This window comes from Parasteatoda tepidariorum, chromosome 7 (genome assembly GCF_043381705.1).
Source record: "Parasteatoda tepidariorum isolate YZ-2023 chromosome 7, CAS_Ptep_4.0, whole genome shotgun sequence".
NCBI lineage: Eukaryota > Metazoa > Arthropoda > Arachnida > Araneae > Theridiidae > Parasteatoda > Parasteatoda tepidariorum.
Window position 1 is genome coordinate 6,664,027 of NC_092210.1, and position 19,918 is coordinate 6,683,944.

Consider the following 19,918-nt stretch of genomic DNA (forward strand, 5'->3'; position numbering starts at 1 on the left):
TTAATGTTGAATATTTAGATTTTAAAATTGATATTGTTAACAACTTTATTAAAATTGGTGTCTTTGATAAAAGAAAAGCTTTTAAATTTAAAGTTATTTTTTTCTGCAACTTTAATACTAATTTGTGTAATAAAATATTTAAAAATTTAGTTTTTTCACAATTGGTTAGAATCAAAAATATTTGCAATAATGTTGAAAGTTTTTGGGAAGTTGTGAATTGTTTTTTAAATAATTTGATTAATAATGATTTTCCTTTTAATTTTTGTAATGTTAATTTTTTAATTAAAAAAATGATTGAAGAATTCTAGGTTTTTATATTTTTTTCTTTTAACAGGGCGCAATTCAAGTCTTAACTGAGCAGCCCCAGTTAAGCATTCTATTAATTTATTACGTATTTCTTTCTCTTGACATTTTTCACTTTCTTTCTTCATTTGCGCATTGTAATGGAGGGCGTTGTTTTCTTTATGTTTTAGTATTTTCTTTTCATTCGGCTTGCTTGAGAAATTGATGTCTGACCTGTGAATATGGGAGTTTTTATTTTTCTGATGATTTTGTTTGAGTTTCTTTTCTTAATTTGTTATTTATATTGCATATTTTTTTCCTGGACTTCTATGCAAAACCATCGGGGTACTGAGGGAATTAATTTAAGCATTCGCTTCTCCCTAAATTAGAAATGGTTTTGTTTTTATGGCTACTGGGGCCGGTACCCCCTGAAGACGTCGGCTTCGGTGGTCATATTTTCATTTTTATTTCCTTCATTTTCTTTTTCTTTATCGAATTTTTATCCTTACATTAATTAACCCCTTCCTTCTCGTTTTCGTGAAAATGACGGGGTGAGGTTTAGCCCTCTATTTCTCGCTCATGTGATATTCCCGGGCTGGAGTGTTCAGTATTAACGCGCCAGTAAGAATAAAACTAATTCATTTCTTTTGTCCAGGAAACATTTTATTTCTCATTTTACACCCCAGATGGCAATAGCGGAATATTTTAAAGGTAATTGTAGATAGTTAATTTATTTTAACTAGATGTCAGCACTAATCAAATATGTGTATTAAAAAAATTGGCACTTTTATGACCATTTTCTTGAAAATTAACCAATCGTTGAGGGGTTAACTTGCATTAAGCCTAAATGGAATGATTTAAATGTCAGGGATAAATTCAAAATATATTCAAATATATCTTTGACATTTGATGAAATATTGAAAGCTACAAAAAACTTTTATACAGCTTCAAACAATTTTCAACATAAAATTCATCATTATTAATTCAGCAATAGGCTAATATTTTAAGACACTTCTGTAAAATAAACTTCAGTTTATATTTAATCCAAATGTCATATGTAAATTGAAAAGATATGTGGAAACTAATTCTGCTTTTATTTTCAAATTTCAGGATTAAAATCTTTCGTTTTCCTAAGTGTAGATATTCTCATAGCTGTCAACATGGATGGGAAAAAATCCATTACATTTTACAAAATAATATGGATTTTATGATAATTTTTGCATATTGTATTAAATGCTTTACACATAGGGAATTTTAGGGATTTTTATAGTCAGCAAAATAGAAAAACTGCAATATTTTCCATTTCCAATTGACATTAAATATGCCTGAAATGTTATGTATTATGTTTACCCAAATTTTTAACAGTAATAGTCATTTAACTCATCTAAAATAGTTAAAAGAATTTTTAATTAATTTAAAAAGGGAGTTCTGAATAAAAATAAACTGAATATTTTAGAACAAAAAAGTTTTAAAATGTTTCTAAAAATGAGGATAGCTTCATTATATACTAGTAATACCTATTTAAATATTCAAGCAAGCAATAATCTGAGCAAATTTTAAAAATTTATTTAAATTTTTTTTTATATATAAAACACACTCAATTTTAGGAAATTTGTTAAAGTGTACAAAAACCAGGAGAATTTTTATTAAGCAGTAAACCAGGAGAAACTGGTAAAATCCAGTAGAGTTGGCAGCTATGCATACTGGTCATCATCGGATCAGATAAATTCAAAAAATCATCGGATAAAACCAAATGTCCTCAGGATGAATGTGATCTTAATATGCGGCTAATTTTGTTTGATACAGTAGATCAGATAAATGTAATGATTATGATTACATTATTTCTTATTTTTATTATCCTTTAAATTCTGATAAATTTCTTTCTTTCACATTGTTTGTACAAACTTGTAAAAAAATTACATTTTATCACAAATGCTGGAACCATTGTCATAAAAATTAGCAAAATGAAATAGATATAATACTTTACGAAACATTCAAACTTAAACAGTAACTGAATATCACAGTAAAAAAAAAGGGATTTTTTATGTTTATATTCAAGGTAACCACTCAAATCTGGAAAAAAAATTCCCTATACATATTATGCACACTACATTAAGATGAAACACAATTACTCTTGCATGAGCTATAGGACAAACTATACTAGTTTTAATTGCTGGAAAAACTTAAGAGAAAAAAGATATAGCTGAAAATATTTAAATAATGCTATTTTAATTTAAATAGAATAGCTGGTATATCATGCTTAAATATCCCACAGATTACTCATTGAGTAGTCGCCATTTTTTAAAAGACGAAAATAAGAAACAAAATTCTCTGCATTTTCCTAGTTTGTGAAGAAAAAAAAATCAAAATTCCCTGCATTTTCCCTATTATTTTAGTGATTTTTAAATTCCCTGTATTTTTCAGGTTTTTGCCGTGGAATGGCAACCTTGATATTTTAATCATTTAGACAACTCAAGGGTAAAGACAAAAGACTTTTGTAGCAGACCACTTTAGGCCCACAACTATATCTTATGCATCCCTGTGTTTTACATATTTTATTATGTTATTTTTGCAACAAAAAAAAATTTATTATAGGTAACAAAAAAAGCTATCAAAAGTAGCCACAAAACTCATAGAAATATAATGGTTTAGTGACTAACTGTACGTGTTAAAGTTAATACCAAAAAAATAATTACTTGATCGGAGTTCCAGGATGTATCGTCGCAATTATTGATCATATTCTGTTTCCCATATTCTTTACTCTTGTTTAAGACAGAACTTACTCTGAAAAAGAAAAAATATATATATAACATTAAAAAATTTCAGAGTTAAACAAAAAGCACTGAAATAATTTTTAAAATAACCAAAAAATTGTATATTTAGGTACTTATTAAAAAATGGAAATTTTTTAAGCTGTGTCATCAAAAACTTACTAACACAGTACCTAAATCAATATGTTCAGAGTATCTGTTACATTTTAGATTTTCAAATCCATGACTTAACGAAGTTACTATTTACTCTGGCAAAAATACAACAATAAATTTAAAGATGCATTATAATACCAAAACTGTTTTACACTGCATCTTCATATTTATAGATTTTAAATTTAAAAAACAGAGTAAAGAAAGAGTTGAAGAAATTAAATAGTTGGGGAAAAAATACAAAATTAAATTATTTTTTTTATGCAGAATTATATTCTAAAGATACTTTTCTTGTTCAGTGGAAAGAAAAGAAATACTCCTGATTTTTCTATTCTCATTTTTGAATTTAAAAAATTCACCAATGACTGGCTTGCTTCAGCTAGAATTTATATTGATAAAATAAAATAAACAAACAATAAATAAATAAAGAATTCTGAAGTCACAGAAGTTTAAAAGATAATACATTCTAGAAATGATGTTCTTTCCGTCATATTTTGGAGGAACACCATAATTTTTAAAGAACAAGATAAAAACATTTTATATTTTATTAAAATATGACTATGAGTGGGGATTTTGTTATAAATTCAGATATTCGGAACATCAGAACACTATGAAATTCAGGGAGAGGGGTAAATTCCATTTTAAAAATTAGATTTTTCAGTGACCTAAATCTATGACTTTCCATGATTTTTTTTTTAAATAGTTAAAATCATGACATTTCATGACAAATTTTGTTCAAAACCGTGACTTTCTAGGTGCACAGATACCCTGTATATTAAATGTCTAATATAAAAGAACCAACAAACAATAACACTAGTATCTATGATAATTAATTAAATATGGGTATCAATAACAGCAATTTTTTCAGGTTCCTGAAAACGGAATGATACCTGATGAATTCCTGAAACTATTTGAATTGTTTTGAAGAATTAGCAATGTGTAAACAAATAAATTTTTAAAAATATATAAGAGAAATAATATATCAAGCAGTGACATATTTTAAACAATGACCCAATAAAAAATATTTTGCTTATAATTGTCATTTCAATTACTATTTGATACCAATAGAAGAACAAAAAATTTTAGCAATGATAAGAGATTATAAGCAATCATAAATTTCAAAAAGGGTCAATTACAAAATAAGATGGTCAAGATTTAATGGTGAAACAATGAAAGCCCATTTTTAATGCCTTTACTTTCAACATCACAAGGAGAAAAGGTATTATTAAAATAGTGCTACTTTGAAAAGTTCTTTTCAAAAAAAAGTAATTTTATACGTACAAAACATGTATAATAATATATTATATGACTTAGGTTAGTAATTCTTCTTGGAAGGACATTTTAAAATATAAAGTGGTTGGTAGAATTAGAAATAACCCATTACAAACTACAATCATCAATTTTACCGCCTTTTTTTTATATTTTTCAACATTTCTTTTCTGAGACTTCTCATCGCTTCCTATAATAAGCCTTTGCAGAGAATAAATATGTAAATACATAACTAGAATTGAGGGAAGCCTTCAAACTGTTTGGTTTTCTTAGTAAATATTTGCTTTTGTTGTCACTCAAAATAAAAAAAGGTACAACTGGTTCTGTTACATAATAAGTTCTGCTTGAAGAGAAACAAGCATGCTTCAAAACTAGTATTTATTTAAATTTTGAACAAAGTTGAGGCAAATATTTACATTTTGACTATAGGCTTGATTGTTGTCCACGTAGGCCATTAAGGCAAGGGTGAAATCTATGGCCAAGAATTCGACTTTTGTCACACCCCTTCATAGGGCAGACCCATTCATAAATCCATTCATTAACGTAATTTTGACCTGAAACAGAGAATGATTAATTTCCAATTCAGTACCCCCAGAGGTTATAGTTATGGGAACATGGAGGACTTTGCGACTTGACAGATTTAACGAGCACCAGTGACCATATACTACACGGAGAGTCTTCAGCCAGCTGGATTTGAGCTTCTGTTTCGATGAACGAGAGTCCAGTACAAAAAAAAATTATTAATAGTTAACCATTAAGAGAGTTAAACAAACTGCACTGAAATATTGTCTTGTCATTTGACAAGCTGCTTATGGTAGTGTTAAACATGTATTACCTCCTTCGTCAAAGATAGATTGTAGTGGTACTTAGAGATTATCCCTTTGACCATTTTCGTACTTTGGGATTATCCCGTCGACCATTTTCGCCAAACCCGATATTATTACCAAAAGGTAGCTTCTGTGCCAAAAACCGCAAATTTTATCATATTTATTGTGTAATACTTGACTAGGCAAGCTATGTATTTGTAATAAAAAATAAATATAGTTATTGTTGTGTAATTTTAATAAAAAAAATAGAGGTTTTTACTTTGTTTTGATTCTTTTTATTTCACGTTTTCATTATAAATTTTTACGCTTATATTTTTTGTTATTACTTTATTACTATCATTATTTGATCAATTTAATGTGCTTAGAATGTTTATTTTGGAAATTGCTTTTTATAATGATCACACCAAAGGATTTGCGCATTTCCAGAGGCTATCCTTATCTAAATACAATGAAAATACTTTTGAATACTTTATGAAATATTACCAAAAGAGTCAAATACTGCTTCTTTTTTTTTCGTATTGTAAAAAGAAAGAGAGAATATAAATATTTTAGGAAAGGAGCCAGTAGATTTAGGCGATAGATACGCCTCTAAGTAAATGAATCATTGATTCATAACTAAACTTTAATGGAAAGGAGTAAAACAAATAATTTGATTAAATGCAACTTATATATAAAAAAGTAAAATCGCCCTAAAAAAGCAAATTAACAACTACCTACTATCATAATATAAAAATGAATTTAGAACTGAATTATAATAATAACAGCATTAAATAAGATTTTTAGGCAAATAATAGCCCACAATAGTCACAATCAAAATACCTTATACTGCAAATATCGATAAGTGATTGAGACATTGTAAAAAGAAAAAAAAGTAATCTTAAATGATGTGATGTTAACACAACAAGTGATTGATTTAACCACAACACTAGTGATGTGCGAAAAACGAACGAATCGATATTTCAATCAACTCTTTTTTGTGAATCGATTCATCAAGTTNGAAATCATTGATCATGAAAAATATCATACCTATGATTGATTTAACCACAACACGTCATATGACGATGAAGAATCTACTACAATAGTTTTTAGAGAATAATTGGTAGAACTATGGCAAACTGATTATATTTTAAAAAGATTCAAACTAAAATCATCTTAGCTGCCTTCCACGCTCTGTTATTTATTTTTATTTCTGGATTGATGATTGATGCATGCAACGAAACGTTTCCGGCTATATACTTCTTCTGGAAAACAGACATCAATATTTACAAGAAAAATGTCTCTTTTGTTACAATTATTCGCCTTTTTTTTTTTTTTAAGCCTTAGCAACCTCTACCAAAGACAAATCCAAAACAACCAAACCAAGACTACCAAAGACAACCTCTAAGACAAATTTCATTGGTTAACGTATTATCGATATCATCGTTACAAATGGTTGACTGAATGTAAGCAATAATGAATGTAAGCTAGCATGATACGAATCACTGGATTCAGAAAGTGATTCGAATCCCATGATTTGAAACAGTGATCTGAAGCACATAATTTGAATAAGTGATTTGAACCAATTGTTTCAAATCAGTAATCTGTATTACTTATTTCTATAGTCCATTCCACCTTAAGTTGGCACTGGAGAGCAGTGGCGTAGTGAGGGGTGGGCAAGGGGGGTCATCATGCCCCGGGCGCTACTCACAAAGGGGCGCCAAATGGTCCGCAAAACAAAAAATTGCTGGATAATTTTTATTTTTATTATAATTGGTTTCTGGAAAACATATTTTAATTTTAGTGCCAGTGTAATATAATAAATGTTAATTCATAAATAAAAAGGAACACTAATAGTCTAATTCAAAGTGTAATAATACATTCATAATAGAAATGGCACGTCTTGTCTACTGGCAGGGCTGACTCGACCTGTGTCCGACAAGCACTTGCTTATGGCATCAACGCTGTGTGGTTACAGAAATTATCTCCTTTCTTGATTTGTCTGATGAAACAATATGTTATAAAAAATATTTGAAGTTTACAAAGTACAAACATTCTTTCTTTCAGAACAATATTTATTTTTATTTCNTTTTAGAAACCTCTGACATATCTGAAAAAGGTTACATACTAGAAGTCGATTTAGAATATCCTAAAGAATTACATGATAAACATTCTGACTTACCTTTAGCACCTGAGAATAGAATACCTGATGGTTCAAAACAAAGTAAATTATTAACAACTTTATATGATAAAGAGAATTATGTAATTCATTATAGAAATTTAAAACAATGTTTGAAAATGGGATTAAAACTTAAAAAAGTGCATAGAGTATTAAAATTTAATCAATCTGATTGGTTAAAGAAATATATAGATAAAAATACTGAAATGAGGACTAAAGCAACTAATGAATTTGAAAAAGATTTCTATAAGCTGATGAATAATTCTGTATTTGGAAAAACTATGGAAAATATTAGAAAAAGAGTAGATATAAAACTGTGTTGTAATGCAAAGAAGGCTCAAAAACTCATTGCTAAACCAAATTTTAAAGGAAGAACCATTTTTGAAGAGAATTTAGTTGCTATTCATATGAACAAAAACAAAGTCCTCTTTGATAAACCTATTTATGTTGGAATGAGTATTTTAGATTTATCTAAATATCTAATGTACGACTTTCATTATGATGTTATGAAACCTAAATATAATGAAAATATTACATTATTATATCAAGATACAGACAGCTATATTTATGATATCAGGACTTCAGATTTTTATAATGACATGAAAGGTATGATTAATTATTTTGATACATCAGATTATAAAGAAAATAATATATATGGCCTTGAAAGAATAAATAAGAAGGTATTGGGTAAAATGAAAGATGAAAACTCTGGTAAAATAATGACTGAGTTTATTGGACTAAGAGCAAAAATGTATGCCTTAAAAGTATCAGAAAAAGTAATTAAAAAATCTAAAGGTGTGAAAAAATGTGTGGTTAAAAATAGAATCTCCTTCGAAGATTATAAAGAATGCTTATTTAATAAAAGCGATCATTTTCGAACAATGAATTTAATTAGAAGTACTAAACATAACATATTTTCGGTTCAAGTAAATAAAAAATCTCTATCAGCATCAGATGATAAGAGATACATATTAGAAGATGGAATTCACACAAGAGCATTAGGACATTATGAAAATGTTTCTTAATAAATGGAAGAATTCAATAGTCTCAGAAGCGACAGCCCGATATTCAAATTGAAAGATTTAAAGCCGGGGAAATATAAACTGATATCATTGAGAAAAATAAAAACAAAGTATGGCGATAGTGTAGTTGTGAAAATAACTGTGGAACTAAATGAAGTGAAAGAATATTTTCTAAAAAAGAAACATGGAGAACTTTCGGACAAAGCAATTCAAGAAATAAATGAAGGTGGTTATGTATTTTATTATGAAGGATTAATTGATGGAAAATACATATATACTTTAATATAAAAACAATTAAATCAACAAGTAGACTCGTGCGCGAGCGTGCGCCAAGGTGTGCGTGAGGAAGTGCTAGGACCAAAATAGAAGAAAAAGGTGTTTTTATAATTTTATATATATTTAATAAAAAATTAAGTTTTTCAATCCTTTTTAATCAATTTTCTTTGAATTATACGATTTTATTAAACGTGCGCGAGAAAGTGTGAGAAAGTGGCCCAGGACCCGCATATATATACTACTTCGCGACAGTGATCTGAATCACTTATACTTATCACATGATTCGAAATGGCATGATTCGAATCATTTGACTTGAAAAGTGATTCAAATCGCATGGTTTGAATCACTGATCTGAATTATTTGATTCAAAAAGTGATCAAAATCACATGATTCAAATCAGTGATCTGAAACATTTGACTCGAATCACATGATTTAAATAGTGGTTTAAAACATTAATTTGAATCACTTGATTCGAATAGTGAATCGGCAATCCGAGTCACTTCATAAGAATCAGTTATTCAAATCATAAAATTCGAAACAATGATCCGAGTAGCATGATTCGAGTCACTGATCTGAATAGTGATCCAAGTCGCATGATGCGAGTTAGTGATCCGATCTATATCATAAGAATCAATAATTCAAATGAGACATGATTCGAATAAGGGATCAGAATCTCATTATTCAAAACAGTGATCTGAATCACTTTATAACTATCAGTTATTAGAATCCCATGATTTGAATCTTTAATCTGAATCGCACCATTCCAAGCACTGATCTGAAATCGTTTGACTCGAAAAGTGATCTGATTCACCTTATTCTAGCAATGATCTGAATCACATGACTTGAATCATTGATTCAAATCATTAGATTTGCATCACTGATCTGAAATCGCTCAATTCGAAAAGTGAACTGAATTACTTTATTCCAACAATGATACAAATCACATGATTTAAATCACATTGAATCATTGATCCAAATGAATTTGATTCGAATCATTGATCCAAATCATTTGGTTTGTATCAATGATCTGAATTCCTTGACTTGAATCACTATTCAAAATCATGATTCGAATCTGTGATCTGAGTCACTTGATTTGAATTACTATCCTATCATGGCGTTATTTTAGCGCACACTGAGTGTTTCACTGTAATTTGTCTAATGTGCCGTTTTTGATTTTTAAAAAATCAATAATTGCTAAGTCACAAAACTATTGCAGATATGCTAAGTGTAAAAACGTAAAAATTTTTGATGATAAAATGTGATATTAGAACAATCAAAAGTAAAAGTATAGCTCAAGAAAAAAAAACGCTCAGTTTAGAAAGAATTAAAAAAGAAAAGTAAAAATAATCCTTTTTTGTCTTTAAAAAAAAAAAAAGCATTTTCAGAAAAAAAGAAAAACAATTCAGAAACATTTAAAAGAAGAATCAATTGAAACAGGAAACAACAACAAAATCTCTACCGTCAGTAAACTTAATGCAGAGCCTACAATCTGCTGATCAGCCCCCTTCTCGAAACAGAATGTTTTTTTTTTAATGGCTGGCATTTGAGTCTACTTCCCATTGGCCTCAGAAATGCCAGATTAGCTCCTCTCTTACCGTTACCCAGTAGGCATCTGTCGCGTTGCCCACATCATACAGAAGAGAGCCGTGGTGGATCAGGGGATAGAACGTTCGTCTTCCAATGAGGTGAAGCAGGTACGATTCCCAGTGATAGCTGGTCGATACGAATTCCGCATCCGGCTTGCACAAAGAACAGTGCTGAATTAAAAATATCCTCAGTGGTAGATGGATCAATGGTTAGAGTCCCCTAGCTGTCAAGCTAACCGTGGGATGTTTTTGGGGTCTTCCTTTCCATGTAATGCAAATGAGGGCTAGTTCCATCAAAAAGTCCTTCATGAAGTCCCAATACTAGGCCAATTTCTCCCAATACTTGGTTCAGGAGTTCCCTTGTCTTCTGGATTGGGTTCAAAATTACAAGACTATGGAGTTGTACATTAGCAGTCGTTAACTCAAAAAAGTCATTAACTGGTTCTTCAATGCCGATTATAAAATAAAATTTCATTATCGAACCACTCACTCATTTAAATCATCCAAGGGAACTAATTCTATTCATTCGAATAAATATGATGATTCATTTGGCCCAACTCTACTTGTTGAGATCAGGAATGAAACCAGTTGGAAACAAAAGAGCTTCAACTAATTGGAAACAAGTCAAAATTTTAATTCCAACCTATGGACACAAAAGGGGTTTAAAAAATTAGTGTTTTCTAAAAAAGAAAGATTTAAAAAAAAATTTGAACAACAAATTTATTACAAAATACATTTTATTTTTTATTTCAGATTTGGTAAACTCAAGAGGCCAGAGTTAGAAATAAATGTTTGTGACGCTTGGCACAATTTTTGTGACGTTTTTAGTAAGTAACCACTGAAGTTACCTTCACATTTCCTCATAAATTCATTTAAACCATAGAAAAATAAACATAGCAGCCTAATTTTCTTTCTCATTCAATAACAAAACCATCTTCAATGTTCTTTGAATTTAATAATAATGTTTGTTTTTCCTGTAGGAGCTATGTCTATCAGATGAATCTCTTGATGAATGTCTATCTGAATATTTTCTCTTATCTTGCAAGTTGAAAGGTAAAATTGGCTTCTTAAATGGACGCTCTTTGCCACCAAATCTCAGCTGACCTGACTCCTTTTTCCCACTCAGTCCTCCACCTGTAAAAAAGTTCAGAAAATAAAAAACTAAAAAAACACAGCAAAACAATACACAGTTTTGAATTAATGATAAGAGTTTCACTTAACCTGTAATCTAAATGGGTTATAGAAAGCTACAAAAAATCGTAATTAGTGTTATCACTCAATAATACAGTAAACTCTTGATATCTCAAAGTTGAAGGGGCCCTAAAAATTGCGAGTTTAGAACTATATATGTTCTAAAAAATAGAAAGATATACTTTAAAATATTACTCTAAAAAGTAGTCACAAAATATGTATAAGAATAATTACTAAATAATGTATGTAATGATAGTTGACTATAAGCCTAAAAATACAACAATGATAATTTTATTTTTAAAAGGTGAGGATGAAGAAAATTATGCATTAAAAAGGGAAAAAATTGGTTTACAATAAACTAACAGTGCGATTTTTCAGAAAAAAATTTGACATAACACGGTTTTGAGAAGAAACCCTTCGACAGAGCAATTCAAATTTAAATTAGGTGGATATATAATTCCAAGGGAAAAAATAATTTTTTGACGCAACAAGGTATTTGAGATATCGAGAGCATACTGCAATTTAATACAGTAATGAACAATTATTGGATTTACAAAGATAAAAACATACTTTTCTGAATAAAAGTACCTTTCCACAATGGAACTTTCAAAATATAAAAGTGGGAATCTGTAGCAATCTGGAAAATACTACCCAGATAAAAGAACCATCAAAAGATGGGATTTCCAAATGCTCTAGTTATTTTCAAATTATTCCTCAAAAACTAATTACATGATTACATACCATTATTTACTTTTTAATAGATAAATTTTATTTTTAATATTGATTTTTACATTGCAAATGATTTAGATGGCAATTAGGAAACAGTTTTACTAGTTCTTGAAAAATAAAAAGTTTTTGCAAGTTTTACTTTTGGTGTCACGCTAGATTTGGCCACGCTTTTAAAATTTTTTAAATTAAACATCAAATATTGCCAGTGAAAATTAAAATAGGGGGTATAAAATATGCTACAAAGAAGACAAACGAGAACTGTTGTAGAAGATCCACTAGAAAAAATGAACAAAAAGATCCATAAAGAAAAAAAAATAGAGCTTTCATAAAAATTTTCTAAATGATGTTGCCAAGGGTAATTATGAGCCAAACTCGAAAATCCTGAAAATTTCTTGAGTAAAATCATTAACGACGCATTTCAAAAAATTAATGTCCTTATAAATTTAAATTATTAATTTTAATTATTATTATTAGATATTTTCACAACATGAAATTCTAAATAAATTATATGAAGTATAATTTAAATCAACAATTTTGTATAAGCTTACTTCTATCTCTAATCACATTTATTATTCTACCAGAAAAAATATTTACAAACGAAAGAGATGCCAAGTATAAATTTTAATTCTAATATTTTTAAATAAAACATACAAGAAATTTTATACATAAATGTGATCGATGATTTATTGAAACTTCTTGACCTTGGATTTCCGGATCGCAGTGAGCGAAAAATTCGGAAACCAGGACTTTTTCAGAACACAATCATCTGTGCGTTGCAATAAATCAAATCAATGAATAAATAACTATATACCTAATCTGCGAGGTATCCATCCAGTAAGTACTCTTTCACACTCTAAATCCACTAGAATTTCTTTGTCATCAACGATGGTATGATCGAAGTCTCTCACGGCTTTAATAGCATCGTATTTGTCATAATATTCTATAAATCCATAGCCTTTTGAAAAACCTGTGACTATATCACGAATCAACCTGAACCTTTTAATATCGCCACACCGAGAAAACATCTGGAAAACAATATAAAAGAAAACAATGTAAACTGACTTTTAATGCTCACCTTAAACATTTCAATTTTATTTATAACAATTTTTAAAATATGAAAGCTTTATTACAATATAGTGATAATACAGAATCATTTTAAAAAAAGTTTCATTTTCATATCAAATTGTTCATTTTTTTATCAATAATTCCAGATAGTTAAGTTTCCAAAATTTCCCCTAGATAAAAAAAAACAAACATACTACCTAGATTTAAATTGTTTTTTTTTTTCGTAAAAAAATGCTCTTGTGAACATTTTGAAAATGTGGCTTATCATGCATTTGCTCTGCGCCCTTCATACATAGAGATAAAGAATGTAAAGTATTGGTAATATTGAACAGTAATGTCAAAGTAATAAGTTAATTTGGGTATTTATCTAAGAATTGTAGCAAATTTCTAGTACTTCGGGCGTATAAATCAACCTTTGAAAAAAATCAAATATGAAAATTTTACTTTCTATTTTAATTTAAAATTTTTTAAAAAGCGTGGAGTTAAAATTTCTTTCGATGATTGGTGAAAACTATTTTTTGTGGGAGATGAGGATGGAGTAGAATATATTGCCGAGTGGGATCCGTATCAATGTCAATATTATTGAATGTGACACAGACGACGTCCAAGAATCTTTAAATTTGAAGCTTTATAGAGAATTTTGGAGTTTTTAATGGTGTTCTACTTTACGGAATACTCTCAAATACTCTTATCTTAACCTTTTTCATTCTTAATTTTTTCTGAACGCAATTTGAAGCATTATTTCTAAGAAAATCCTTACACATAAAGAAATTATGTTAAGAGAAAATATAAAATTTTTTGTTGATAACATATTGAAAACAGTTTTTGAAAGGAGTTAAGTGATACAGAGCTATTCATATCTATCTTAATGATTATAAAGCAATATCTCACAAACAATGAAAGCCCAACTTTATCACTGGTGTAGAAGTTGGTGCCCTGATTTTTGCAAAATTTGGGGGTTTGAAAAGGCAACTTTAAGCTGGGGCATACAGTAGTTAACATTATAAAAATTCACTTATTTATAATTTTGAAAGAGTGAGTGAAAAATAAAACTTTACGTGATATTTTGATCAACACATGAAATTTCTAGGTTAAGGAGCATTGTATGATATTAAATATAGCTTTATTTTACCATACCTGCAAATAAAGTGGTTTTCCTTGAAAAAATTGATTTGAAATAAGCCTCCTAATTTTTTGTCACAATTATGCCATAGGAAATTATGGAGCATTGACCTGCAATGGCCATATATCGCAAAAAAAGTGTTGTTGCAGGACTGCTTAGCTTGGCAAAAAATTTATTCCAATACACAATGAAATAATAGAATTAAATTTTTATATTTATGAAAATTATTTAATTACATTTTTTAATTTATTTGCGTAAATTCATTTATGCAAATTATTCTACTATTATTTAATTAATGTAAATAACGTCTTCAAAAATTTAGGCAATGAATTTTTAAACATAAAATGCATCTTTACTTGAAATATGTAAAGTAAATATTATTGGCCATAAATTATAATATGGAAGCGTTTCAAGGATTTTTTCCCGTTGAAATTACGTGCAAATTGGTTACATTTTCTAAGAAGATTGGGGCAATTAGGAAACCATTTTTTATTCACCCATTTTCATATTAAGTCGTCCTACGACGATGTTTCCATGCACAGTTATTCTTTTAAACCTTGGGATAAAATTTACGCTGCCCAATATCATAAATACATAAAATAAAGTTCAAGCAAAATAAAGCATTACTAACTCTTTTCAGTGTACTTTCATCAGTTTTAGGATTCAATCTTCCAACAAATACAGTAGCTTTTGGATGGCCAACAACCAATTTGTTTGGTTTATACTCTGCCTGAAAAATATAATGAAATTTTTAAATTAAGAAATAAGTTAGAACATTTAAGAAACCTTCAATTACTTTTATATACTTGTGGATAGTCCCTCAGTTCAACTCATTAAATTTTGATAATTTAGAATTGTTAATATTTGAAATAACAAAGACAATTAGATATTGAAATCATTAGAAAAATTTAACATGACAAAGAAAACTAGATATTAAAATAGTTAGAACTATTTAAAAGAAATAAAAAAAATTTGGGGAACCACTACTTACTACTAAAATAACTAAAGTCGTAAAATTGAAAAAAGAAAAAGGGAAATAGAAAAAATATTCTCTTTATTCTTAAAACAAAACTTCAATACCAAAAATAATATTTTTCAGAAAAAAAGTTATCCATAAAACGTCATAATAAATAAAAATACAGTGCTATCATAAAAACACCCATAAAAAAGATTATATACAAAAGCAAACAAGAAAAAATAAAAATCGATCTTGCGTTTTGAAAGTTTTAAGGCTAAACATCTCAGCTTCCAATTTCTGTATTTTTGTTATAAAAAAAAAGAAGAAGAACGTCTAATAGAAGCCCTCTTAATTGTCGCATAATAATAAAATGGTTTATAAAAACAAATGTTTTTAAAAAAGGAAAAGCTAGAAACAAAAATTGTTCTCAATTTTTAAACAAAAAAAAATTAAATATGCTGACATAGCTACTTTTTCTTCTTTCGCAATGTGAGCTATAATTACACTCGATTTTATTCGATGTTTAGCTCAGCTCTTTTTAAAAGAAAATAAAACATCAGCTTTTTATAAAAGGAAAAAAATCCTACAGTTTCCAGGTTTTTAAGAAAAAAATTGGAAATTTCCTGTATTTTCCAAGTTTTTTTTGTGACTTTTTCATTATCTGTGTTTTACCAGTTCAACCGGTGCTGGGGCAACCCTGTACTGGTCCAGCGTGATGACTAAATTTTCGTGATTTCTATTTGTGTTAAAAGTCAATATAAACTTTAATTATCAACAAAGAATTGCAAGATTACAATTATAATAACACTCAATAGGTATATAATTGTGTTAAAGTACGGAAATTAAAAAAATAGATGAACATAATAAGGAGAAATCTTACTTGCATGGCTCGAACAACACCATGATCATGAGGAATGTTGTCGGTACCATCAATACTACCGGCTTTTAAAGGATTGTAAAAACGGGGCACAGCTTCCCAAGTTGAACTCATCCTGAATTATTCTTTCAATGAAAAAGAAAAAAATACAAATTTTTTTTAAAAATTACTTTGCTGATTAAAGAGAACTAATAACAAACATATTACAATAACATATTTACAGTTATTTGGTCATATATTTATAAGACACACAATTGTGATCATAAACAGTTTTTTTTTTTAAAAAAAAAGCACTTGGAGTAAAGGTCCTCTGAGAATATTTTGGCTGAATATGTAACTAACTAAATAGCCAAATATTTTTATTTTTGCTAATGAAATATTACATTTATAAGTAATCCCGATTCAGAGTAGTACAATAAATCTATAAAATAAATTATGTAAAAATACTACTATAAAAGCAGCGGGGAGATTTCCGTACAGCAACCTGTGGCAGAATAGTTGCTGAATCTTCGCAACTTCCTGGTAGCAGGCCCGCAGGAAACTAAAGAAAACATCACAGAAAGGGACCAACTAGAAAGGTATAACTCATACCCACCCCCAGGCAAACATCTATGTGGTTTTTTCTTTTGTGCAAATTTAAAAATCTATTTGGCACCTAGGCTACTGTAGTTGGCGCAACCATCCATGGGTGCCCCTCGAAAAAAAGTTTAAGATTTAACTTAGTTTTTGACCAAATAATAGTGTCTAGCATTGTTTACCGGACTTTTAGAAATTTATAGTCCATTGACACAAAAATGCACCTTTCCTTGATAATAGACTACATATTAAATCGATCATTCGTTTAGTTCTTCTAAAGAAATTCCTTTTTTTACTTTATGGGTTTTTTATTAGCAAACAAAACAACAAAAAAAAACAGCTAACCTTGTATATCTCCTTTCACCTATTACTGAAGGACTAACTTTTCCTGAAACCATTCATATCTCTATTTTTCACTTCAGTAATATTTATTTTTGTACTAGCACTATAATTTCTTTTTAATAATCTTGATTTAACTTTGGCCAGCATGTCAATAGGTTGGGGGGAGAGGAAAGAAAACTCAAGCAAATATAGATTCAGCAATCTTACAAATTTTGCTTTCATGAACAGATGTTGAAGTTCAACCAATTCCATTTGTCAAGACTTTAAGAATTAGGATTTAGTGAGACTGACAAAAGGAAGATAAATAAAAGTCTTGAGACCATTCTGCCAGACTACGAAATTCAAGGAACAAGGATTGAGTAAGAAGAACTGAGAGTCAGATCATTTTTTCGTTCCCAGCAGTGTCCCCTTAACTGAGGTTTCACTTATATGAATGTATGGAGTGACTATAGCTGTTTTATGTTGTGAGAGTAGAGTATTCTCATGGATTATGCTTTTTTTTTTTCCTCAAAAAGTTATATGATGTTTAAGCTAAGTAATATTCTTTCAATAAAAGTTCTTTGTAATTTCAAAGATGACTTTTTCATTATGCACGCTTAGCATTTTTCACTATGCACAACTATTTCAGCGTGTCATCATTATTAGATCATTTTGCAATAGCTGTAAAATAATGTTATCATTAAAATGTAATATTTTAAAAGAATTTATTAGTTCATTTATTTTTCTCAAGACTGAATTCAGTACCCAGGACTGACGAGTGGGAGGACAGATCACATTATGGAATAGGAATTATGCCATAGGAGCGAGATATCACAATATGGAAATATCCCCAAACCAGCAGTTTTATTCAGTTCAACCAGTATTAATAAAAATATAATGAAATATTATGGAAAATATTAACAGGGGATATTTCCGTATCGTGATCAGTTGCACCAACTACAATCGCCAAATAGAATTTAAACTTGCAAATTTAAAAAAAAAAAAAACATGTAGATGTTTTCCCGAGGGTGGCTACGAGTTATACAATTCAAGTTGGTCCCTTTTTCTTAGTTTCTCGCGAGCCGCTGCCCGGAAGTTGCCAAGACTTGGCGATTATTCTGAAACAGATCAGGATACAGAAATCTCCCCTATTTACCACTTAACTACTCCACTTTTTTCACATTAATTCTAACAAATTCAATTTTTGAACTTGTTAACTATTTATTTAATTGTAACATAATAATAATAGCAGTTATTAAAATAGTTTTTAAAGTATAAAAAAGGTACGGATGTTAACTGTGGTGAAATACTAAAGAAATTATATCAGGGTTCCCATCCAATTTCAGAAAAAAAAATTCCCTGACTTTTCCAGGTATATCAGGTAAATTTCAATTGCACTATATTCCAAACTATATTTTATCTATACCATGAAATTTTTCATCAGGAAACTTTGATTTTTTTTCATTTGTAATGCAAAGTATTGAATTTTCTGAGTAAAAAAATTACAATAAATGAGGATGGAAACATTTCAGTTTGACTTAAGCATGAAATTTTAACAATAAATAATTGTAATAAAAGTTAGAATTACTTAAGTTGAATCTCAAACAGTTTACTGTTACTGACAATTTTAAGATTGGTTATTTTCCAGGTATTAGCAAAAAAAAGTGCAACTTTCCCTGATTTTTGGTTTTCCCTGACCAATGGGAACCCTGTTATATAAAACAATCAAAAACTTTATAATTTTGAAAATGTTGATCAGTTCAAACATCATAGCTCATTTGTAATCAAAAGTAATTATGTTAAAATTGAATTCATATAACAAATTTAACAGGACAGGAAATTTCTAATATGGATTATGAAACAATACCAAAACAAATTATTTATATATAAAGACGAAGTTAAACTTACGTAAGACATTAAAAGACCAATATTTTTGTAGGAAAGTGTATGCAAGACTATAAACAAAAATGTTTTCTAAAAATATTTGATGCATTAAATAAGAAAATGTTGAGCATTATAGAATTACATTAATAAAAAATTAGTAACAATAACATCTTAGAAATATTATATTTTATCTAAGTCAACAAACATTGGGCTAGAATAATTTCTTTATTTTTCTAGTTCAAAATCAAAAATAATCCCATAATTACACAAACCGCTTTAAACTGTCTATGTCTGCCCGACTTTTGGATATTAGGAACGAAGCGTGACCGCACTATCTTGAATACTGGACTTTATATCAACCCTATACTTTGTTGGTCATATATAAATGATCGCCAAGGGCTTGGTTGGCGAAATTTGATCACAAATGGCGAAAAAAATGTGAGAGGGAGTTATGAAACTAAGTTTGCCAAAATATCTAACTTTTCTTGAACAGAAATTGATAAGAATATTTGCAATACTCTCAAGATCAAGAATATCTATTATATTCTTGTCATTAGAGGAGATTTGTGGCTATGTTGGATGTAAGTGTTGAAATACTTGCCGATACTTTTCCATTTCACAGGCGCAAGTGATTTCGACTAATTTATCTACTTATGTATTTAAAAAATTTGAATTTACTTGCACTCATAGGGATTTTGAACACAAGTTTGCATTAGCAACTTTATCACCCGCACCGGCAAAATGGTAAAATACCAAATTGGCTTTTAATATTGGCATACGCACTTGGAAAATACACATACATACTTAAATATAGGGGCACACAGTGGGTCCTCTAATATGTCAATAATTATTTCCT

General features: G+C 29.0%; 3 protein-coding genes across 5 annotated transcripts in view; 1 reads left to right on the forward strand and 2 right to left on the reverse strand.

Annotated features, from left to right (window-relative positions):
* The window catches only part of LOC107455191 (nuclear receptor 2C2-associated protein), an 8,994-nt gene extending 2,480 nt beyond the window's left edge, over positions 1–6,514 (reverse strand). The window contains exons 1-3 of one of the 2 annotated variants that reach the window (XM_071183019.1): positions 6,329–6,514; positions 6,119–6,204; positions 2,979–3,066 (exon numbers count right to left, since the gene is read on the reverse strand). In XM_071183019.1, the coding sequence (XP_071039120.1) occupies positions 2,979–3,066; positions 6,119–6,153 (123 nt within the window). In that variant the 5' untranslated portion in view covers positions 6,154–6,204; positions 6,329–6,514. Of the gene's footprint in view, positions 1–2,978; positions 3,067–6,118; positions 6,238–6,328 lie in introns of those variants that run through there. The other variant, XM_043039767.2, reaches the window with a different exon arrangement.
* Positions 6,515–7,660: 1,146 nt separating this feature from the next.
* On the forward strand, positions 7,661–8,479 carry LOC122268900 (uncharacterized). The gene has a single exon (XM_043039791.2). The coding sequence runs from the start codon at positions 7,661–7,663 to the stop codon at positions 8,477–8,479; it is 819 nt and encodes a 272-aa protein (XP_042895725.2).
* A 2,578-nt stretch (positions 8,480–11,057) lies between these two features.
* LOC107455187 (U11/U12 small nuclear ribonucleoprotein 35 kDa protein) lies at positions 11,058–19,368 on the reverse strand. Of its 2 annotated transcripts, none has more exons than XM_043039765.2 (5): positions 19,087–19,368; positions 16,285–16,406; positions 15,078–15,176; positions 13,070–13,283; positions 11,058–11,472 (listed from the first exon to the last, which is right to left on the reverse strand). In XM_043039765.2, exons 2-5 carry the CDS (start codon positions 16,393–16,395, stop codon positions 11,291–11,293), a joined length of 606 nt encoding a protein of 201 aa, XP_042895699.1. In that variant the 5' UTR covers positions 16,396–16,406; positions 19,087–19,368; the 3' UTR covers positions 11,058–11,290. The 2 variants fall into 2 exon arrangements, with proteins under 2 accessions (XP_042895699.1, XP_071039121.1); XM_071183020.1 differs by having other exon boundaries at positions 19,268–19,323.
* Between the last annotated feature and the right edge of the window lie 550 nt (positions 19,369–19,918).